The following is a 22,274-nucleotide window of genomic DNA, read 5'->3' on the forward strand; positions in this document are numbered from 1 at the left end:
CATTAACTGTAACTAAATAAAGCTAAGGAAAAAATATAAAAAATTGGGTGGTAAAATACTGACTTAAAATACAAGCATTGCCTTAATAGTACCATTTGTCTTTATATAACAAACACATCTACTCATTCTTCCATGTTCAATATTCAAAGGACAGCCTTTTTTTTTTTTTTTTACAAAACCGCCTATTATTAAACCATAAATCTATCCTGTCTGCCATCTCGTTAAAGAAATTTAAATTTAATTTACTTGAATATCAATCTCTTTTTAAATTGGAAAATAAAAAGTATACATTTTTCACTGCTAAACAATGAAAAATATTATTTTTAATAGTAAGGATGCTGAAGCAAGTACAACGTTACAAGTGTTTTTAAAGATACAGTCACTTCTTCTTATTAAGTCATCACTGTCCCACCCAGCAGGACCCTGGAGAAACGGAGAGGCTGCAGATCAGGAAGTCCACTGGAGGAAGGAGGGGCTTCGGGAGATTGACAGGGTAGAAGGCTGAGCCTGTGTGTGTGGTGAAGTTCACTTTATTGGGGTCGGGGCAAGAGGATACACACACCTCATCCAAGCACGGTGGGCTGAATTAGAGGATAGGAATAAGCAAAATGCAGTGACCACTCAGAACACCTCAGCAACCACATAGCAACACCCTGTCATGGTATGCCTACTTACACGTTCTCTTCACACACTCGGACTCTCTCACAGCCCTCTGGCGGATCTCTCTGGAAGCAGTAGCTGTTATTAGGCCGTGGTGATGAGGACAACATCAGGATACATGAGTTCACCTCCCCAACTGAGCAGGACAGAGCAGGGTCAGTCAGTTCAAATCAGAAAAGAATACATAGTAGTTGTTTATAAACAAAAAAAATTATGTTTTTATTAGTTGTCAGTTCCTATACTATCATTCTATCTTTATAATTATTTATCTGGTTTGAATAATATCAATTTGGTACATTACTATAATATTAAAGGTTAAAATTTTAAAGGTTAGGATTTGTATAGGCAACTTAATAATAATGTTATAGAAATTACATTATAATAATAATAATAGATCTTATTTTATAAAAGTGCCTTTTAAGAACCATTTATGGATATTACAACTTTTTTCTTTAATGTTTGTGCTTTTGGAAATGGATCTTTACCATATTATACTATATATTGCATTATTGTATTTACCATTTTAATAAGCCCTAATTAGGCTTATTATTTTCCATTTTAGACTTATTGAGCAATGTTATTCCAGTAAATGTAATTGATACAAGTATAATTGTTTAGTTATTGTTTATATCTCGCAATTCTGACTTTATATCACACAATTCTGGCTTTATATATCTCGCTATTCTGACTTTATATCTCGCAATTCTGACTTTATATCACACAATTCTGATTTTATATAACACAATTCTGACTTTATATCTCGCAATTCTTACTTTATATCTCTCAATTCTGACTTTATATCACACAATTCTGACTTTATATCACACAATTCTGACTTTATATCTCTCAATTCTGATTTTATATCACGCAATTCTGACTTTATATCTCGCAATTCTGACTTTATATCACGCAATTCTTACTTTATATCACACAATTCTGACTTTATATCACACAATTCTGACTTTATATCACGCAATTCTGACTTTATATCACACAATTCTGACTTTATATCACGCAATTCTTACTTTATATCACACAATTCTGACTTTATATCACACAATTCTGACTTTATATCACTCAATTCTTACTTTATATCTCGCAATTCTGACTTTATATCACACAATTCTGACTTTATATCACGCAATTCTTACTTTATATCACACAATTCTGACTTTATATCACGCAATTCTGACTTTATATCACACAATTCTGACTTTATATCACGCAATTCTTACTTTATATCTCGCAATTCTGACTTTATATCACGCAATTCTGACTTTATATCACACAATTCTGACTTTATATCTCGCAATTCTGACTTTATAACACGCAATTCTGACTTTATATCTCTCAATTCTTACTTTATATCACGCAATTCTGACTTTATATCACGAAATTCTGACTTTATATCACAATTCTGACTTTATATCTCGCAATTCTGACTATATATCTCACAATTCTGACTATATATCTTGCAATTCTGACTTTATAATACGCAACTGTGTGATAAAATGTCACAATTATTTTGCAATTGTGTGATAAAAAGTCACAATTATTATAATTTTTTTTTTATTCAGTGGCAGAAAAAGGCTTTCATATACTTCTACCCATGTGATATAGTTAAGATGTGTGTGGGGATTACTGCACTGTGGTTGCTGTGCTTTTTTGGAAATGTCTAAAATTGTGTGTGAAACAAACACACCCTGTTCAATCCCTGGTATACAGTACATACTGTACAAAAAGTAAAACAGTTTCACTTTAATCAGTGTAGCTTGCAGCCCTCTGTTGGTGAAAATAATCACTACAAAATTGCTCTGGTAATCAAGCTTTTTGTTGTGTATTTGAGGAATGTTTTGGATAGATTTAGTCGGGGACAGGACACCAAAAACCAGGATTGTCTCCGGAAACAGGGGCGTCTGTCCACCATTACATACAGTGAGAGTTTAGAAAAAAAGAGACCTACCAGTATCAAGATCTAAAGGGCGCTGTGGAGTGCAAGATGTGAATGAAGATAAAGAGGACTGGGACGATACACAAGAAGACTCGATCTGAAACCCACTCCTGGAGCTCAGGTGTGGAACAGGAGCCCTGTGGCCATCAGGAACCTCATATAGCTAAAAAAAAAAGAAAAACACAAATACAGTTACATACGTTCCCAGTTGTGCAGGTTTGTAAAAAAAAAAAAAAAAACTGAGCATTTGGGCTCGGTTATCAAGTTTAAATAATATGCAAATTAGCATGACATCAGCCTTCATAATCAGTTCAAACAGTGTTTAGTGTTAAGAAACTTACTCCACTGTGGTCAACAGGTGAATAATGTATGAAGACTTTCTCCAGCTCCTGATCTAGTCTCTCTTCACTGTGTTGCAGACGTGACGGCAGTCGAGTCAATGATGCAGCCGATGCCTGAGAAGACAGGAAACGCACACATATTTGTACTAGTATGATTACAAGGCAACTTTTATCTATTGGTTTTATTTTGAGCTTTTTGAGCTAATAATATTTTTTATCCTTTCTACGGTCAGTGGCCAGAGTTTTTCTTTGTTTCCTAAATTTCTATCCCCAAATTGTAGGTGAACAACAAACAGACTTTAAAAGACATGCAATACACCTTGAAACTCAAGAGAATGATGAAAATTTCCACAGATATAACAAATTTCATGCTCACAGTTTAAGATGTTAGCCAAAACAAAGGGAATTTTTTTTAATGTTTATTTATATGCAAGAGCGTATGTGTGTGATGTGTGTGTGTGTCTGTCTGTCTGTCTATTAGCAACTAGTTGTTCTTCAGTGTGTTCCTGAGTGGATCCACTTTATAGAGTTGAATCATTAATGCCCTGAAGATGAATGATGGATGTTACAAAGATGAAATTAACTAATTTAATAATTGATGATCTTTACCACAGAACTGTATCAACACTGGACTGACTTCAGCTGAAAAATGAACCTTTTATTTTAGAGCTGCTGTACAAGTGTACAGCCAAATTGAACTGTTTGAATCTCTGAATAATTCTCCTGTTATCACTTTAAAGCAACTTTGAAACAATGTGTATTGTATAAGGTGCTATATAAATAAAGATGACAATATTTATATCTCACTTCATTGTCAATGAGTACTATAGTCTCCTTCATTGTTGTACATGTGTTTAATAAAACTTGTAGTACAGTACCAATCTAATAAAGTGCTGTGCGTGTCATGTGGCAGAAGGATGACCTTCAATGTGGTGCTACAACATGTAGTGATTGGATAAAAACTAACAATGACAATAGACAGAAAAACACCTTCATTTCCAACTAAAACTAAACTGGAATTAGGAACCATAATACAAAATGAAATAAAAATCTGAAATGAATAACCCTGTATTGTGTAAATTGTTCGCAGCAGGCCAGCATTAAAGCAGAACAGCTTTTGACAACCACTCTTCCTGTTACATTTTGCAATCCTCCACACTTCCTCTAACATTTGTGTACATGTGTCAGAATATATCACTTGGGTGAATTTCAAGGCTTCACCCACAGACCACTAAACTCATTTCAATTTGATGAGCTTTGGTACAGCCAATAATGAGCCCCCTGAACTACAATACAAAGAGGATCTTATTATAATTTCATATGCAAAAATGTGTCATAGCACAGTGATTCGTAAAATGCAATCACATAGATTTTCACGCAAAAAAACGCTAGATAAATAATACAGATAATAAGTAATGTTTACATCTTTTAAATAAAATGTAAAGGCTGTTTGCCTGTGCAAAACTCACTGTGACTATTCTAGAGTGTTGTGGGTGGTTGCTAGGGTGTTGCCATTTTGCTAAGATGTTGTAAGTGGCTGTTAGCATATTGCTTTGTTAGGAGTTCCGGGTGGTTGCTAACTAAGTAAAAAAAAAAAAAAACAGTGTCTCTATGGTATGATCCTTGGATATGACTGGGGTCCCACCTTGCAAGCAAGCAAGCAATGCAAGCAACATTTAGGGCCAATCCCAATTCTACCCCTTACCCCTTCACTTTCCCCTTCCCCTCCGTTTTGCGCGTCCACGTGAAGGGGTAGGGCTGTCCCAATTCTCTTTTGGTTGGAGGGGGAGGGCTAGGGTGAAGGGCCAGATAGCCCTTCAAACGAAGATTTTTCGGGAGCACACTTCAAACGAAGGGGTATGAGAAGTGTCACTGCTAACCCAGGGCTGGCTGCCCAAGCGACAAAAGAGACCCATAAATTTAAGTATTTGTGGCTTTAATAAGTATTGCAACGACAAATAATGATTTGCTTTATATTACACTCAATATTGTGTTCATATTTACGGTCAGTTTCTTTACAGAAACGTTTGTAAAAAAAAAAAAAATCGCTACAATTGCTAACGATAGTCCCGCAACATATTTTCGTCGTCTCCGTTGTTTCCTGCGAACTTCACAAGATGCAAGAAAATAGCTGTAACCCACGCGACTGAGATAACTGCAGCTGTCGACGGGATCTTGGAAGTTGTGATAAACATCGGCGCATCTCCTGTGACGTAGGCGCTAGCGACGACTTTATAATGACGTTTAACGGAGGCGTAGTGGTGTCCCATTTCTTAGGGGAATATTTTCACCCCTACGCATTGCCACTCTGTTTCAAGGGTCGAGGGGAAGGCGAAGGGGTAGGGCTAGGGGAAAGGGAAGGGGTAAGGGTTAGAATTGGGATTGGCCCTTAGGCTCAGCCACTCACATGGACCAAACGTCAAGGGCCGGTTGAACCAACCGTTACAACAAGTTACAACTTAGCCTAGTTTTGACGTATAAATGGGCACTAAGTTACAACTTACGCACTACTAAATATTTTTCCGTTGCACCATTAAACTTAGTTTAAACATAACTCTACGTTCCAACTAAATATTTACAGCAGCCTCCGATCAGGAGTAACGGTTGGAATAAAATATCAGATAGATGAACTGCATCAATAATAGGGCTGTCAAACAATTAATCGCGATTAATCGCATCCAAAATAAAAGTTTGTGTTTACATAATATATGTGGGTGCACTGTGTATAATTATTTTGTATATATATGTATATTATGTATATTTAATGAAATCTATATTTACGAAAAAATATTATTTATATATTAAATATTTATATTTGCATACCGTAATAAATCTATATACAGTATATACATTAAAATATTTCTTAAATATATACAAGCATCTGTGTGTATTTATATATATAAAATAATTATACACAGTGTACCCACATATATTATGTAAACACAAACTTTTATTTTGGATGCGATTAATCGCGATTAATCGTTTGACAGCCCTAATCAATAAGCTCTTCTTTTACCTGACAGACTTCAATTCTTTACACATATATGACAATGCTGACATTTACACTCGCTTACATTTTAAGAGAGAGAACATTATGTGAAAAGATAACTTTGTTAGCAGCTCTTTAACATGAACCCGTCCTAAACAGCGCCACTGTGTGCATCGGTAAATGTTGTGCATGTCAAATATCCGTCATAATCATAGACAGTAAAAGAAATGGACAGAGCGATCTCATTGGAACTCCATTGAGACGATTGAAGCCCGTTTTTGGCGATTTTTTTAGCACTTCCGTCCCTGATGCACAGACTCAAACAGAGCTTAGATGTGACGTGAGCAACCCGTCTGTCTTCTAGTGCTGTGGCATGAGAAATCTGAATCATTCCCTTCCGAAACTTGCAGAGGCGGAGAGTGTGAATTGGAGCTGTCCATGAGCTAGGAGAAGGAGACACTTTTGCTAGGTATTCTGATTAATTATTTTGTCATTTTGCCTCCACGTTTCCCGATTGCGCGTGAGCTTCTTCTCCTGTCCATACGGTAATCAGTGCGACGGAGAGTCGCGTGGGTTTTGACGCAATCATTAGCCTACTTTCACTAAAACTGCTTCATAACATAAGCTACAAGGTAATGGAGCATTTTATACATTGTTGTGTTTGTTTAGAAATAAATAAAGGCCAAATGGGGTCTTCAAACGCCTCAGATGTAAAGTTATTCGCTGTCAAAGTGACGCCAAAATGAATGTGAGTCAATGGGAATGCTAACGCAAGTGATGTTCTGCTACAAGATGGCAGCTCCCGCGAGGCTTCAACTTCCGGTCGATGGATTACCGCCTTGGTCATAATCAATAAACATAATTTCTTGTTTTTTGTATCAATATTTATTCATTGATGCTTATTAATTTCATTTCAAATACAGTTTCTGAATGTTATTTATATATAAAAACACTTATGTTATTCATGATCAAGTATCGTATTAAATGGAAACTTATTTTTACCGTTAGTAACATGAAGTAAAAGAAGTAAGAATGAAGGATAAACTGAAATTCACAACATTTCCACACAACTTCTGCTCACGCATTTGAAGGCTGCTATTGGTTCATCGAGGCTAAATGTCATATTATGCGACTACGCATTACTTTACGGAGAGTTTACGACTTACTAGATACGTTCTACCTTACGAACAAATGGTGCAACGGAATAAAGTAAAGAGTTAGTTACAAACTAGCTAGTAGCTACTAAGCCTCTAGTGTGGACTTTACGTTACAATTTAAGAAAGAACTTAAAGGATTAGTTCACTTTTGAAAAAACTTTTGCTGATAATTTACTCACCCCCATGTCATCCAAGATGTCCATGTCTTTCTTTACTCAGTCGAAAAGAAATTTAGGTTTTTGATGAAAACATTACAGGATTTTTCTCCATATAATGGACTTCAATGGGAACCGGATGGTTCAGGTTCAAATGATAGTGTTAATAACAGTTTCAGATGCAGCTTCAAATGTCTTTAAACGACACCAGACGATGAATAAGGGTCTTATCATGCGAAACGATCGGTTATTTCAAAACTTATTCCAAAAATGTAACTTTTCTAAGGACAAATGCTAGCCTTTCTCCATTCTGTGAGGCGCGTTTGCAACGTCACGTAGTACGTAATTACGTTCAAAAGGTCACGGGCGACGTAGCCAGAAGTACAGAGTCAGAGTGTTTACAAGTTGAACGCATAGGTTGAACGTGAAAACTAACTCAAACGCCGTTTACAAAAAAGGAATTAGAAGGTAAAACAAAGATGTCGGACGATTTTGATTCTGTACTTCCGGCTACGTCGCCCGTGACCTTTTGAACGTAATTACGTATTACGTGACGTTACAAACGTCACAGAATATAGCAAGGCTAGCATTTGTCCTTAGAAAAGTTACATTTTTGGAATAAGCTTTGAAATAACCGATCATTTCGCATGATAAGACCCTTATTCATCGTCTGATATCGTTTAAAGACATTTGAAGCTGCATCTGAAACAGTTATTAACTGTCTTTTGGACCTTGAACCATCCGGTTCCCATTGAAGTCCATTATATGGAGAAAAATCCTGGAATGTTTTTCATCAAAAACCTAAATTTCTTTTCGACTGAGGAAAGAAAGACATGGACATCTTGGATGACATGGGGGTGAGTAAATTATCAGCAAAAGTTTTTTCAAAAGTGAACTAATCCTTTAAGAACGGCTGGTGCAACCCTACCCTGATGCATAAGGGACACAAAATTGGAAGTCGTCATCTGATTCTTGAATTCTACATGATTTCCTGGAGATGTGTGTGTACATAATCAGCCTGGAAACAAAGCATTTATGGCCTCCTCATAAAAGTAGAAAGCCATCGTGTTTATACAACTGTGACAATGAGCACTTATCAGGATCAACTAAATGCTGGATTTTCAGAAGTATGTGAATTTCACAGCATAGTCTTTTTAAAATACATCCACATTTAAAATACATTGTAATTGTAAGGACATCTACGTTATATTTTCACGTGCCGGTCAGACTTTTGGGCAGACCTTGGCCAATCAATGAAATGGTGAAGTCCAGTGCCCGGTTGCATGAAACCTCTTAAGTGGTATGACTCAAAGGTATCCCTGTGGGGGAAAAATCCCTGAGGCAAGGGACTTTTTTAAGAGCTTTGCAACAAACGTCACTCTTACCTAAGTGTTTATACTAAGTATTTTGTGATCGTTTCTGGCAAAACACGGCAATGGAGAAGCGGTTTGCTACAGTTACTAAATCTCACACAATAAACAGAACATAATGGACCACTGACTTTTAAACAAGTTTAACATTTACTAAACTATACAGTTGTATTACAATATTTGAGTTATGGAAATTATTAAAGATGATCTGACGAATGACAGAGCGTCCTAAAATTCGAGTCCAGCTACGACACCCGGGGATGCTCAAAATCCTGCCGCGCCACTCGCATAGTCTTTCATAAAATTACATTACACTTGTCCAGCTCTGAACTCACAAATCAATGCCACTCTGCCTGTTTGGTGATTAGAATCACAGATTTTTTGCAGCCTTGAAGCACGAAAGGTGACCTAGTCCTGTGTGCTAAGCAACTTTACTGTAGGTTATTGTAAACAAGAAATCTAAACCAAACTGGACCAAGGACAAAAAAATATATATTTCTTGAAAGATGGTGAAAAAATGCCTCAGGTTACAGAACGAGACGCTGTGTCGAGAATCGACACATTGGGGAACGCCTTCAGAGCGATGTGTCTGAGGCCTGTAAGGAACTCGTCCAATCTTGATTGGTGTGGCAGTATGTGATGTGATGCGGAAGCTATAAAAGGATGCCGGATCATAACAGCATCAGCTTCTGATTGCAAGTCGTTCTCAGGAGCGAGAGAAGTCGCAACCCCAGACGTTCCCTTTCGAGGGAACTCGTGCCTTATCGAGAATCGACACATTGGGGAACGAAATGCCCACTGTGCCACACTGAGAGATATATGCCCTGCTGTGAAGCAATCTGGCACCCTCAAGACGATAGATCTTGTGTAGCTGGTGTAGAGGGCATCGGGCATAGTTTAGGTGACCCAAAGCACAAGTGTAGCAGATCCAACTTGCTCCAGCCCGGTGTAGCCTGCAGCATCACAGTACTCTTGAAGGGAAACTCCTGCTAGTAGAGCTATAGATGAAGTTGTACCAGAAGAGGCGAAGGCAAGCTGCGTGCCTCGTAAGCTAAAGAAATAGTTTCTACACTCCATCTGCTGATAGTTTGCTTTGAAGCAGGGGAACCCTTCTTAGGTGACCCAAAGTATTGACATTGAATCTTAATCCCAAGCACCTTAAATGATTCAGAACAACATCTCCTCTGACTGAGTCAGATTGAACCAGTCATCAATGTAGTTGAGGTTGAGAATGCAAGGGCAGCATTCGTGCATTCCGTGAAGGTGCGTGGTGACAGTGCTAGGACAAATGAAAGACCTCTGTATTGATACGCATATCCCCCAAAAGTGAACCTTAGAAACTAAGTGTTGGGGAAGGATGGATATGTGGAAGTAAGAATCTTTTAGACCAGTCCTCGGACCTGATCTGACTCACGATAATGGGTATAGTTAGCATTTTGAACCTGCATCTACGCCGAGATCGGTTTAATAACCTGAAATCTATTATAGGACGAAACCCCCCATCCTTCTTGGGACATCCTTCAGTACTGGCTGTAGAACATTGGCTTCCCTCTCTTGAGGAGGAACCTGCTCTATGGCTTCCTTTACTAAGAGGGACTAAACTTCTTGTTCCATAACCTAACCCTGCTCGGGGCTGACCAGTGTGTGAACAACCCAACTGAACTTTGGTGGACGATACTCAAGACCTTTCCAAATGTCTAGATAATCTACTAGGGGGACCAGTCTCTCAAGAAAGACGTTATATTTGGGATTTCAGTGACCTGAAGCAATTGACTGGCAGGAACTAACCGATTTCATTTTTCTACAGGGCTCCTGAGAGGAAGGGACTCGACAGGGTAGGGCTGTCACGGTAACCGCAATATTGTAGTACCGCGCTTCTGACAAGTCAACCGCAGAGGATTGCACGTAACCGCAGTAACCGCGATATTCACGTTTTTTTTTTTATATAAGGCTATACCCTTCTTGTTTTGAACTTAATGCATGTGTATTGAATGTTAAACAAGTTCATAATGATAACAAGACTGTTTATCATGGTGATGTGTAGCATACAGGCTTCACACAGACAGTGAATGAGAGAGATCGGCAGAACGCGTGCAATTACCTGCATCTGTCTTTGAAGTCGTGAAAAGCTTGTCAAAGGGAATATTTGTCACATCATCATTAACGTTCTCTTCACGGGTATTTTCCCATAAATGCGCGTCAGCAGCAGCGCTGGTCAGCATCCCACAGCACAAGGAAGCCGCGGTGAAATAAAATCAGCGAGTCACGCATTGAATCAATGCTATATTAGTCTCTAATAAGTGAAGCATCAGCTTCAGCGTTGCCCATGCGACGCATTGCTGCTCAGCTGAGCCTTGAAAAGTTGAACCTCAAAGTTAAAAATAATTAGCCTAACATCTTGTTTCTTTACATCTCTTTTAAAGAATCAGCTTTTTTAAACGTGTTCGTTGAATGAACGGTTCAATGACTCGCTCAAAGTCCGTTGTCATAACAATATGCGCGCTGAGTGAAAGTCTTTCAATGCGCATATACTGTAGACGCTGTTTAGTTTCGGTTACATCGGTTACTGAAAATGTCCTCGTTTTTGTCCACATCGTAAACTTTATTTATATAGCAACAAATACATAAATTAAATAAATAAATGGCGGTAATACCGCATATCGTGCTATTGAGCCACTCAACATTACCGCAAGGGAAATTCCATAACCGCGACAGCCCTACGACAGGGCAGCAATATTTTCACGCGGACACTGCGATTTGCGTTCACTGAAAACCAATGTGGGCCAAGGCCGTCTCAACGTTATCAACCAACATTGATAACTGTGGCATTTGGTCAGCGCATTTAAGCGCTGCTTACTCCCAGACAAACAACACAAAGCAAGTGTGTTACCCTCGCTCAAATAGAGCGGGCCAGAGGCATTCCCACTGTCTATATTGTTTCTCCATGGTCACCATAGATATAGATATATATATATATGACAGACAATACAACACCAAATAAGACACACAGTAACACAGAACGCTTGCCGAAGAATAGAAGCTGACGCTGTTATGATCCGGCGTCCTTTTATAGATTCAACATCACAGTCACGCAAAAAAAATATGGCAGCACAGAAGACATCGCTGGTGACGCACCATATTCTGTCAAAGAGTTGCAGCAAGTTCCTCGGCTGCTTCAAGTTATCCTAAATCGATGTTGACTCAGCAGCACGCCAAGCCGGCTTCCACACCCACTCAGCCCCAGCAGAAAACAGATCCCAAGTTTAAACAGGGCTTCCACCCAGCAAGCGCTACCCGTTTCCCAAGCGTTTCCTTCGAGTGGAGGCTTGGGAAGCCATTCCAGGCACGTCGAATTGGGTTTTAGATATGATAAAAAGGGGTTACTCGTTCCAATTCACTTGCAGACACCCCCCTGGAGGTCTGTCTACAAGAGACTAGCCAACATTTAATAAAACACTAAGTGCAAATAGCCTGCCTTGTTGACAGAGGCTATTTACACTAACTTAACCCACAACTGTATGATCAAGACAGAGAAAATTTACAAAAGAAACCTGTTTGATAACAAACAGTTGCATGAGTAAGAATAGTGAATTTAGCTTTTGCTGCGACCGACAAGAGTTTGAATCCACCTTTTCCAATCCCACTCTTCTCCATTTTTTTAACGCATATCAGCTCAGAGAGATGTTTATTCAAAATAATAATGAAGTAAATATTCGAAAAGTGGAAATAAGTGCCTAATGGGTATATTTAATAAAGGGTACCACTGGATGTGGTGCTACATGCAGAGCTAAAAGCCCTTGCCAACCAACTCCCTCTTCCTGGTATTCTGGTATTCACTCACTGGATTTGTATTTTAAATTTGGTGATCTTGGTTAAATCGGAGCTACCCTATCTTCTACTGTTTTATAATGTACAATACACTGAGATGTATCTGCTACTATTTGAATTAAGTATAATTCCAAAAAACGCAGTTTAATCTTATGTTCAGGTTGAAAAGAGAAATGAGGATTGTGGATGAGGAACCAGGGAGCATAGAACAGCGAGAAAGAGAGAATGATTGCGTGTGTGTTAGTACCTGATGTTGGTTGTGCGGTTTCTCTTGGTTGCATACTGGAAAACCTGACCTTTGCTTCTGTTGCAGTTGTTGTTTCAGCTTGGAAAACTTAGAAACAAAAACAGTGTAAGAACAAAAAAAAAAAAGAGAGCAGAAAAACAGAAGACATTTTCTCACTGACATATACAGACCGATGTAGTGTGATAGAAAGTAATACATTTTCCATGAGTCGACACTAGGGCTGGGTATCGATTCACATTTCAATTTCGATTCGATTTCGATTCACAAGCTCTCAGTTCGATTCGATTTCGATTCAATTTCCGATTTCGATTCCTGATTTGATTCTCGATTCGACTATAATGAAGATGTAATACAAATCCTATATTTATAAAAAAGAACAGTGGACATAAGTTTACTAGTGGTTAATTAATACAAGGAAATTAAGAGCCATAAACCTGTATATAAAACTCTTTTTATTTTAGGTACACTAAATGCATACAGAGAATAAACAGGATTTTGATGCAATATGCAAAAAAAGTCAGAACAGTCGCACAGCTTGATCAAACAGTATCATGTTATTTTATGTTTAAGATAGATATAGATAAATAAATATATAAATATTTAGACTTTTTTTTTTACATTGATCTTACCTAAATGGTAATGTAATTTTTTTGTTTATTTTTGTTTTAAGAGTTTCTGTATGGAAGCTTGATTTCAATCTTTGAATTAAATTGAAAAAAGTAGCACAAATAAATACAATAGAATAAAGACACAAATTAAGAGCCATTTTGTGGTAGTTTTTTGAGTATGTCAGAAATACTACAGAAACTGAATAAAGTAATCCAATGTAAAATAACACTGGATAGTCTTTTTAGTCCAGACTGAATTAAATACAAAGGCTATTAATTCTGATTGCTTACAATTAATACTATATTCTGTTGTTATGACAACAGAATTAATGACTGACACAAATGGCTGCGTTCACTTTAAGAACTAGTGCGCGAATCCATTACTGTTTCATTAACTTTCTGTCACACGCGTTTAATGCTAATTTAAGACATTACCGACTGTCTTTAGGAGGTTACTCACCAAGACCAGAGTTTTGACATAATGTCGCGTGTTTTAACTGTTAAAGTGATATAATCCAGGGATAAAACTTTTGTTTCTGGCGAGCTGTTTGTGAGGCAGATTTAGGCTGTAACGTTACTGTGCACGCAGTGAAAGACATCTCTGAGAGTGCGCGAGCACGGGATGGTTTAACATTGCTTGTAAAACTCAAAAAGACGTGAAAATGATAAACGTTAGTTACGATCATAGGTTACGATGCAATGCTGGCTCGATTGTTAAGTGAATATTCCGCCATGTCCCGACTCCTGAACGCGTGTGTGTATCGACAGCTGCAGCGCTTGGCGCTTGATTAGTGCAGAGAGACGAGAAGATGCAGCACCGCGTCCGCGAGCCCTTTATATGGAAAAAATCGATTCCGGCCGTTGAGAATCGATTTTGAATCGAACACATTTTAAAAAACGATTAATCGAAAAATCGATTTTTTTGCCCAGCCCTAGTCAACACACATGAACTTTCTATAGTTTCAAACAATTTCCATAACAGAATTGAAGTGGCATGTTTACTGCGATGTATGACTTACCGAAGAACCTGCACACATGTCCCGTCCATCCAGGAGATGTTCTGAATTTCCCCATGATGCAGAGCGTTTGTGAAATCCAACAGCTCTTGTGTCAGCTCCAGATAACCATCCATGTGGTGTCTTTTACAAAAATAACAGCCAACATAAATACATAAAACTACACTTTAAACATTTTATTTTGCTTAGACAGCAATTGTGTTGTGTTGCATTTTTGGTAGAGCCAGACCGATATATCGGCAGGCCGATATTATCGGCCGATATTAGTCATTTTCCAAACTATCGGTATCGGCAGTTATAATGGCCGATAAATGAGTATTTCAAAAATAAAATAAAAATGGACGAAATACGTTTGAACCATGTCATGAGTGTTGGAGTTGTATAGTTTGTCCACCAGAGGGCACTCTACATCGTCCCTGTTGGCAACACTCGAACATCGCCATCAGTTCTTAAATAAGCATGACAAAATTTGTGACTATCATGTCCAGTTTTGTTGCTGGTAAATAAGCCGAGAGTGAAGCGGAATTAGCTAATAATAGTTACGTTACGTTGTTACAGTGTAGTTGACTGACTGTCCTTTTAACTTTTGACAATGTGACTGAAGTATTTCTTTAATAGCGCGTGACAGTTATAGCAATGAGACGCATCATCTCTCCTTGGCCTGTTATATTGAAAATGTATGTTTTACAATTGGTAGTATTACGTTATCCATTGCTAAATTATGGCTCATCAGAGACTAGCTAACCACAAAGCTAGCTAAAGCCACTATCATCAGTCTGTTCTGTGTGACAATAAAAGAAACAAGTTTCTTTTTAAAATGCATTATCATATTATTTTAGTTAAAACTCATAAATAACTACAAATAACTAATGTTAGGGAAATCTGTTAATGTTTTGTTGCACGTTTCTGGAAAAAAAATGTCGGCCGGTATATCGGAATATCGGATTTTAAAACCAACAAATATTTGTATCGGTCTTCAAAATCCTTTATCAGTCGGGCTCTAATTTTAAAGTTGGCATGACATGAAAATTCAGAATTCACCCCATCTATTTTATAATTGTATGTTATAGATCTTATTGGGAATGATTATTTGTTTGTTTGTTTGTTTTTTGACCTCATAATGTTTAATCAAAATGTCATAACTGGATCTTCCGGTGGAAATGGCTGCTGACGTACATGTTTGCAGGACTTCTCCAATCGTTTAGTCCACTTAAACCCTCCCTCTGCAGGCTTGTGTTCATCTGCTTCCACTTATGAGTGCAAAGCCCACATCGCAAAATCCAATCAAAAAAGTTTTTATTTTTTATTTTTTGATAAACCGTTACATGCAGATGGACATCACACTGCAAAAGAAACAATCTGCGTATCTGTCCTGCATGATTTCATCCAATGGAAAAACAGCTTTGTGAACATAACACTAAATGTGTTGTTTCATGGATGAACGATTTTGGAACAAGCCACCACATCCCCCTAACAAATCAATAAGGATTTTCAACAAATGATTCGTTAAATTTTGACTTAGGTTAAGTAAAATAAACAATTCTCATTTTCAGGTGAACTGTAGTACAATCAGAAATTGAGTTATTAACTTAATTAATTGAGTTAGCATCACAAGCAAAGAACATTTACCTTAGAGAGCCTAACTCATAATTTCAGTGTGTACTTAAGTCAACAATATAAAAAGAATCATGATATTTTGGCTTATATTATAAGGAACAGAAAATAGATGATACGTAAAAATAAAACGCTTATGTGCTCACTTCCCTTCACAGCTGAGCTGAGGGTTAAAGTTCATAGTGATTGCAGTAAATCACAGGCTGTGATGTAATAGCCTAGTTGGTGCACACCACGTTACACTGATGGTGTTGGAAAATACAATGGACCTCTGGTATTTACCATGGTACTGCATGGCTCTGTTTGCACTGTTATTAACGTTAACTTAACACTTTATTTTACGACCCGCAAACAACTGTGTAAGTACAACAAAATGATGGTGTATCGTTTCTGTAATTATAGCGTCCACTTGGTCCACTTTATTTTGGGTAATAGGGGTAACAAGCAGATATACAAGCAAATTATTTATTTTATAGAGTAATTTTGACATCTGTGGGTTGACTTACCATATCAAGTAAGAAAAGCCAATAAATTAATTTCTTATCATACTGTGATATATATGTATATACAGTTTATATAGCCAATGTTTAATTTTCAACCCACAGATGTCAAAATTACCCAGTAAAATGGCACAAGAACATATTTTTTTTGACGTACAATTTTTGTCCGGAATATAGGTACCTGTTAGTTTTAAAATAATTACATTATTAATAATTTGGTAGTATATCTGCTTATTACCCCTTTATTACCAAAAACTTAACATATTGTTCCCTTATACTTACACGGAGGTACACTATAATTACAGAAACATACACAGTTATTTCGGTTTACTTACGAAGTTATTTGCAACTGCTTGTTACCTCTTTATTACCCAAAACTTAACATATTGTTCCCTTATATCTACACGAAAGTACGCTATAAATACAGAAACGCACACCGTAATTTTGGTGTACTTACACAGTTGTTTGCGGGTCGTAAAATAAAGTTTTGCCTTATTAACATAAGTCTCAGGTGAGTCAGCTGACACACACTGTTGGTAAACTTATCCACTTGCGATCAGGGCACCTGAAACTGATGTTGATTCTAAGGCAGGCCCTGTTTACGCCAGTCCTGGTATTAAGATGTGTTTTAGTTGGATTGCAAGTAAACGAGGGAGACACATTCCTGTGTGTTTACACCTGGTATTTCCTGGTAATCCATCTCTTTTGTCCACTTTCAACAACTTCTGTCCTGATTTCTTCAAGGGAAGGGTCTTTCGTTACTAGGGTTGGGTATCGAGAATCGAGTATCGATTGGAACCGGGACTAACTTTTCGTTTTTCCCGGAATCGTTCAAAAGTTAAAATTTCGATTCATAGTTTCGATATTCACAGTCCGCCGACCGGAAGAAGAAATCACTGAACAACACCAATGAAGAAGCGTCTACCGGAAGTGTTGGCATAACCGCGCGATTCGAACATGAGGACCTTACGTTGGCGATCCAAAGTGTGGCTTCACTTTTCTAAAAATAACGAAATCTTGGCAAAATGCAAAATTTATGACAAAAGGAGTATTTTTACAGGAGTATTTCCTTCAGAAAGGATTATTTCTTTCAGAAAGGCTGTTGGTTAGCAAGGTTAGCTAAACTTTTTTGACCCTGCCTCTTAAAAGAATCGGAATTGAGAATCGTTGGGAACCGGAATCGAAACAAGGAATCGGAATCGGAATCAGAATTGTTCAAATTCAAACGATACCCAACCCTATTCGTTACTGCTCTGATAGACAAGACCACACCAAACGCTGTGAGTGTGTGTTAGAAATCAGAAATGGTGAGAGAACATTGTGCTTGGTACGTTTTTCATCTTCAAACCAAACTTGGGTCTCCAGCAGACAAAATTTAAATCCTGTCTGGCTAGGGCTTTCCATAATGTTTACGCATTTTGTGGCTGTTCGAACGCATTCTACCAAATGAGCGTCTACACTACGAAAGCAATCCAGTCGAATGCGCTTTTGACTACCTCTGGAAGTGGTCTAAAGTGGACAAGCTCAAAACCTTTTAGACCCCGTTTACACCAGTATTTAGTTCCGATCAACCAAAACGCATCTTACTACCAGGTGTAAACAGGGCCTAAAAAGTGAATGCACTAGGTCTATATATGGGGACAATATCATTTTCATGTACCATGGCATTTGGAATACCACTGTCTACCTTCCAATCAAATGGAACCTTTAAACATTTTTTTTTAAATCTAGAATCAATACAATTCTTCATTTTGGTTCTTTATTGGAATCTATGGTGAATTCCAATAAACCTTTCCATACCACAAAAGGGTTTTTTTTTTCTTTATAGTGGAAAAAGGTTCTTTAGATTTGACACTATGCTCACTTGACCTTTCTGAAAGGTTCTTTGGGGTACCAAAAATGGTTCTTCTATGGCATCATTGATAAAAACCCTCTTTATTTTTATATCTCACACTTCACAGAATATCACTAATGGCTGAGCCGGTGATATGATAAATAAGAATTTATTATGGACTCAGATTATAATTTGAATCAGGCCCATATGATTCATCCATTGACACAATTCACCTGTGTGGATTTATCCTCCCTGCCGTGTCTGCTGGGAATGTGTTTTTCACCCACTTTGGGCAAGTACGGCCCCACAATCGCATCCAAGGATAGTGTGCGTCGGATCCGAGTCTGCAAACACCACTCGGCTTTGGTCCAATCACCTGAGGAATCAAGAAAGCTTGTGTATTGAATAAAACGTTTTTTAGACAAAACACCTGATGTATTGCATGGATAGAAAACCAGTGGTTAGCAGTTATCTATTCACTTCAATGAGGAAACATGGCTTTTAAACATCTTGTTCTTATAAATGTGTGTATTGCAAGTTTCCTCCTATATCCTCTTTTGTATTAAACTTCAGTATTCACTGGTCTAGAATAGATCATTTAAATTATTGAATTACTGGATATGAAAATATATATTATACTTTATATATTACATACAATGGAATCTCTCATTTGAGCTGTAAAGAGTAACCTGAATTTCACAATCACAATGTCTTAGGATTTAGTCTGTCTTTTGCTTTAATGGAGATATCACTGTAGCTCCACCATGACTTGAGATGTTTCAAAAAGCATCTTGTGCTTCACTGGAAGCAAGAAAATGTGACATTTAGTACAAAGGAGTTTATATGATCAGTGTCACCAGTGTTGTACTATTTGATTAGAGAAATATCGAAAATATTTATTCTTTATTCTTCTCCAAATATCATAAAAATGCGTTGCTTCATAAAATACTTTTACTTGTTTTCATCAAAATATTTCAACTTTATTTCAAGCTTTAAAGCCCAAAACAGTTTAATGCTCAAATAAGCATAATAAAACAATTTATGTATGGGTTTAGATAGTTTAAAGCACATTAAAAAAAAAAATTCAAATAATAATAATGTGTTTTCAAACTCAATCATTTCCTGTTAATCTTCAAGGACATTAAGTGGCTCAGATCAAGTGTGATAGTCACTGATGTGTGTTATATACTTCACCTGAAGTGGTATTTGTGACGGCAGCTCCAGCTGCTTTGTGCAGTGTGAAGGGAACAGTAGCTTTAAGAGGTTGGAGACCTGATCCGCTCCTGGACATCTTCATTTCTCCACAAACACTCTGGCGTCATACGCTTCTTTTCGTCTGTGTGGTTACATTACAAAACTGCATAGAAGACGACGCGTGCAAACATCTAGTTTCTTAACTAGACAGATGACTACAAGATATGCTTACTTATTCGTATAAGTAAACGAGTTGAGAGTAAGTTACTCGGCTGCTCAACAAACACCGACTGACTGAACTGAGTGAACCGAACTCGAAACGCTCTCTGGCTCTTCCATTCAGTTTAGGAAGTGGGCGGATACCTTCAGAATTCGCCTTTTGATTGGCTAAAAGAAATGGCCATCCAGAAATACACCATTTTAAAGTGTTAGTTCATCTCAAAATGAGAATTCTGTCAGTGATTACTCACCCTCATATTGTTCCAACCCCGTAAGACTTCTGTTCATATTTGGAACACAAATTAAAATATTTTTGATTCAATCTGAGAGCTGAATCACTCCTCCATAGGCTTCTTGGGATCCAAACTGGCCGGAACAAAAGTTATGAAAGAAGTCGTTAATAGTTCAAAGTAGCTCAACCTTAAGTTTATCAAGCGATGAGAATAGCCTACTTTTGTGTGAAAAAAAAAAATTAACAACTTTGTTCAACTATTCACTTTCTTCTGTCTGTGGGCCGATTTCACATAGTGGAACCAAGGGGGTAATCCATCAGCCGGGAGTTGAAGCCTCGCGGGAGCCGCCATTGTAGCAGAACTTCACCTGCTGTTAGCATCCCATTGACTCCCATTCATTTTGGCGTTACTTTGACAGCAAATAACTTTACATCTGAGGCGTGCAAAGACTTAATTTGTCCATTATTTATTTCTAAATAAACACGACAATGTATCAAACACTCCATTACTTTGTATCTTACGTTACAGCCCCGTAGAAGCCGTTTTTGTAAAAATAGGCTAAAGATTGCGTCATGACCATGGGACATTCTGTCACACAATAGAGACATTACTGTATAGACTGGAAGAGAAGCTCGCACGCAATCTTTTACTGTCTATGAGGCAATCGGGGGGGGGTCTAGACGTACAACCTGGAAGCTTGATAAACTTAAGATTGAGCCACTCTAGTCACTCGGACTATTTTAACAACGTCTTTCATAACTTTTGGGCCGGCCAGTTTCGATCCCTTAAAGGACAAGCTCGGTATTTTACGCTTAAAGCCCTGTTTTAAGATTGTTTCTGATGAAATAGAATGGTTAAGATTAAAATTTGGACACATTTTACATTTTAAGATTTAAATTTGGACACAAGATCAAAATTTGGACACTTTGCTGTCCCGAGAATTTTCGGTTTCTGTGGTTGCACCCCCCACCCCCACAATGTTTGCATAGGTGTACTGGAACAATCCTTCCTAAAACGCATTAAACTTTAGTTTACAAAGACGTGATACTCATCCTAGTGGTCTGGGGTGTTCTGTGTTCAATGATACGTTCACACAAAATCGTCGCAAAAGATCCTTTCCAGTAGGTTTTATCGTAGTTTTTGTCCGACTCCATTGACTTGGGACAAAAAACGACGAAAAAGTAATTGGGACATTTTATCTCACAAATTGGACTTTTTTTTCTTGCAATTGAAAGTTAATATCTCACAATTCTGAGGGAAAAAAAAGTCAGAATTTCTTTTTTCTCTGAATTGCGAGATGTAAACCCGCAATTGTGAATAATAAAGTCTGAATTGTGAGAATTAAACTCCACTTGCGGAAAAAGTCATTAACTGTGAGATAAAGTCGCAATTACCTTTTTATATTTTATATTCCGTGGTGGAAACAAGCTTTCATTGATTTTAAAGTATAGTTGAGTGCATACAAAATTTGATTTCAGAATCAAATGACTTCATAAAAAACTATAGCAAATTGTTAATTTCAGGTGAACTATTCCTTTAAATTATTTCTTTGTTGTCTGATATAGTCTATTCTGTTCAGTGCATTTGGCAATAATATTGTATAATTGTTTTGGAAACTATTACATTGAATTGTGAGGAAAACATTCATTTAAATAATTAAACTGCTTTACATTTTTTTCACATCTACTGTATGTTTAGAAGTGGCATTTCTTCCAAGGGTGTATCAGTCCTGTCCCTGTCTTCAGCATGTATTGTTGAAGATAACCTTCCTCCCAATGTCTGAAGAGCAGGGAGTGCAATCAGGGGTGGTTTGCATAGGGTGGATAGGCAGTGGTGGTTTGCATAGGGTGGAGCTTGTGTGAGATAACACTTCATGAACATGCCCATTTTTGCAGAAGAGCTGTTCTGTGGTTTGTACACTAACTTGTTTTTTGACATTTTTTGGGGTTTGAAAAGTATGCTTTTATTGTCTTTTTTTTTTAAATAAATGGTATTTTGTTATCTGTGGTTTACATTAAATGTTCATATTTTAGAACTGCGGATAATTTTAGGAATATGAATACTGAGAGACTTTTAGATCATGTTCACAAGAGGAAAATTGTGCATTGTAAGGCTTTTCCTTTACTCTTTGTCTTTCTCTTAGAATTGATTTATTTTGAAGATCAAAAGTCATTCTTTAGCTTCACACTGCTGCAAATTAATCAAGTGTCACATCTTTTTGGTAAGCATATTTTGAACCATTTTGGTCCCCATTTTGCATTTAGACATCTTTTTTGGTCAATCCACAGTGAACAAATGATGCTGACCTTTGACCCATAATTGACACTTGTTCTTGGTTTGACCCCTGGGTCGTGGAGA

General features: G+C 37.5%; 1 protein-coding gene across 1 annotated transcript; it reads right to left on the reverse strand.

The window, feature by feature from the left end:
• Window positions 1–183: 183 nt before the first annotated feature.
• fam117ab (family with sequence similarity 117 member Ab) lies at window positions 184–19,808 on the reverse strand. The gene is made up of 8 exons (XM_039655242.2): window positions 19,465–19,808; window positions 18,504–18,646; window positions 14,326–14,445; window positions 12,699–12,785; window positions 2,953–3,066; window positions 2,624–2,774; window positions 676–796; window positions 184–581 (listed from the first exon to the last, which is right to left on the reverse strand). Exons 1-8 carry the CDS (start codon window positions 19,565–19,567, stop codon window positions 401–403), a joined length of 1,020 nt encoding a protein of 339 aa, XP_039511176.2. The 5' UTR covers window positions 19,568–19,808; the 3' UTR covers window positions 184–400.
• Between the last annotated feature and the right edge of the window lie 2,466 nt (window positions 19,809–22,274).

The sequence above is a fragment of the Pimephales promelas genome, chromosome 17, assembly GCF_988280905.1.
Source record: "Pimephales promelas chromosome 17, fPimPro1.hap1.1, whole genome shotgun sequence".
Lineage (NCBI taxonomy): Eukaryota > Metazoa > Chordata > Actinopteri > Cypriniformes > Leuciscidae > Pimephales > Pimephales promelas.

What these genes read in the sequence shown, in the direction of transcription:
- fam117ab (XM_039655242.2), bottom strand. Translation starts at nt 19,567, where the DNA reads ATGAAGATGTCCAGGAGCGGATCAGGTCTCCAACCTCTTAAAGCTACT. An exon ending in CGTCACAAATACCACTTCAG is followed by an intron (nt 18,647 to 19,464) that starts GTGAAGTATATA and finishes TTGATTCCTCAG; the next exon opens with GTGATTGGACCAAAGCCGAG. An exon ending in CGAGTGTGTGAAGAGAACGT is followed by an intron (nt 582 to 675) that starts GTAAGTAGGCAT and finishes CCTCTAATTCAG; the next exon opens with CCCACCGTGCTTGGATGAGG.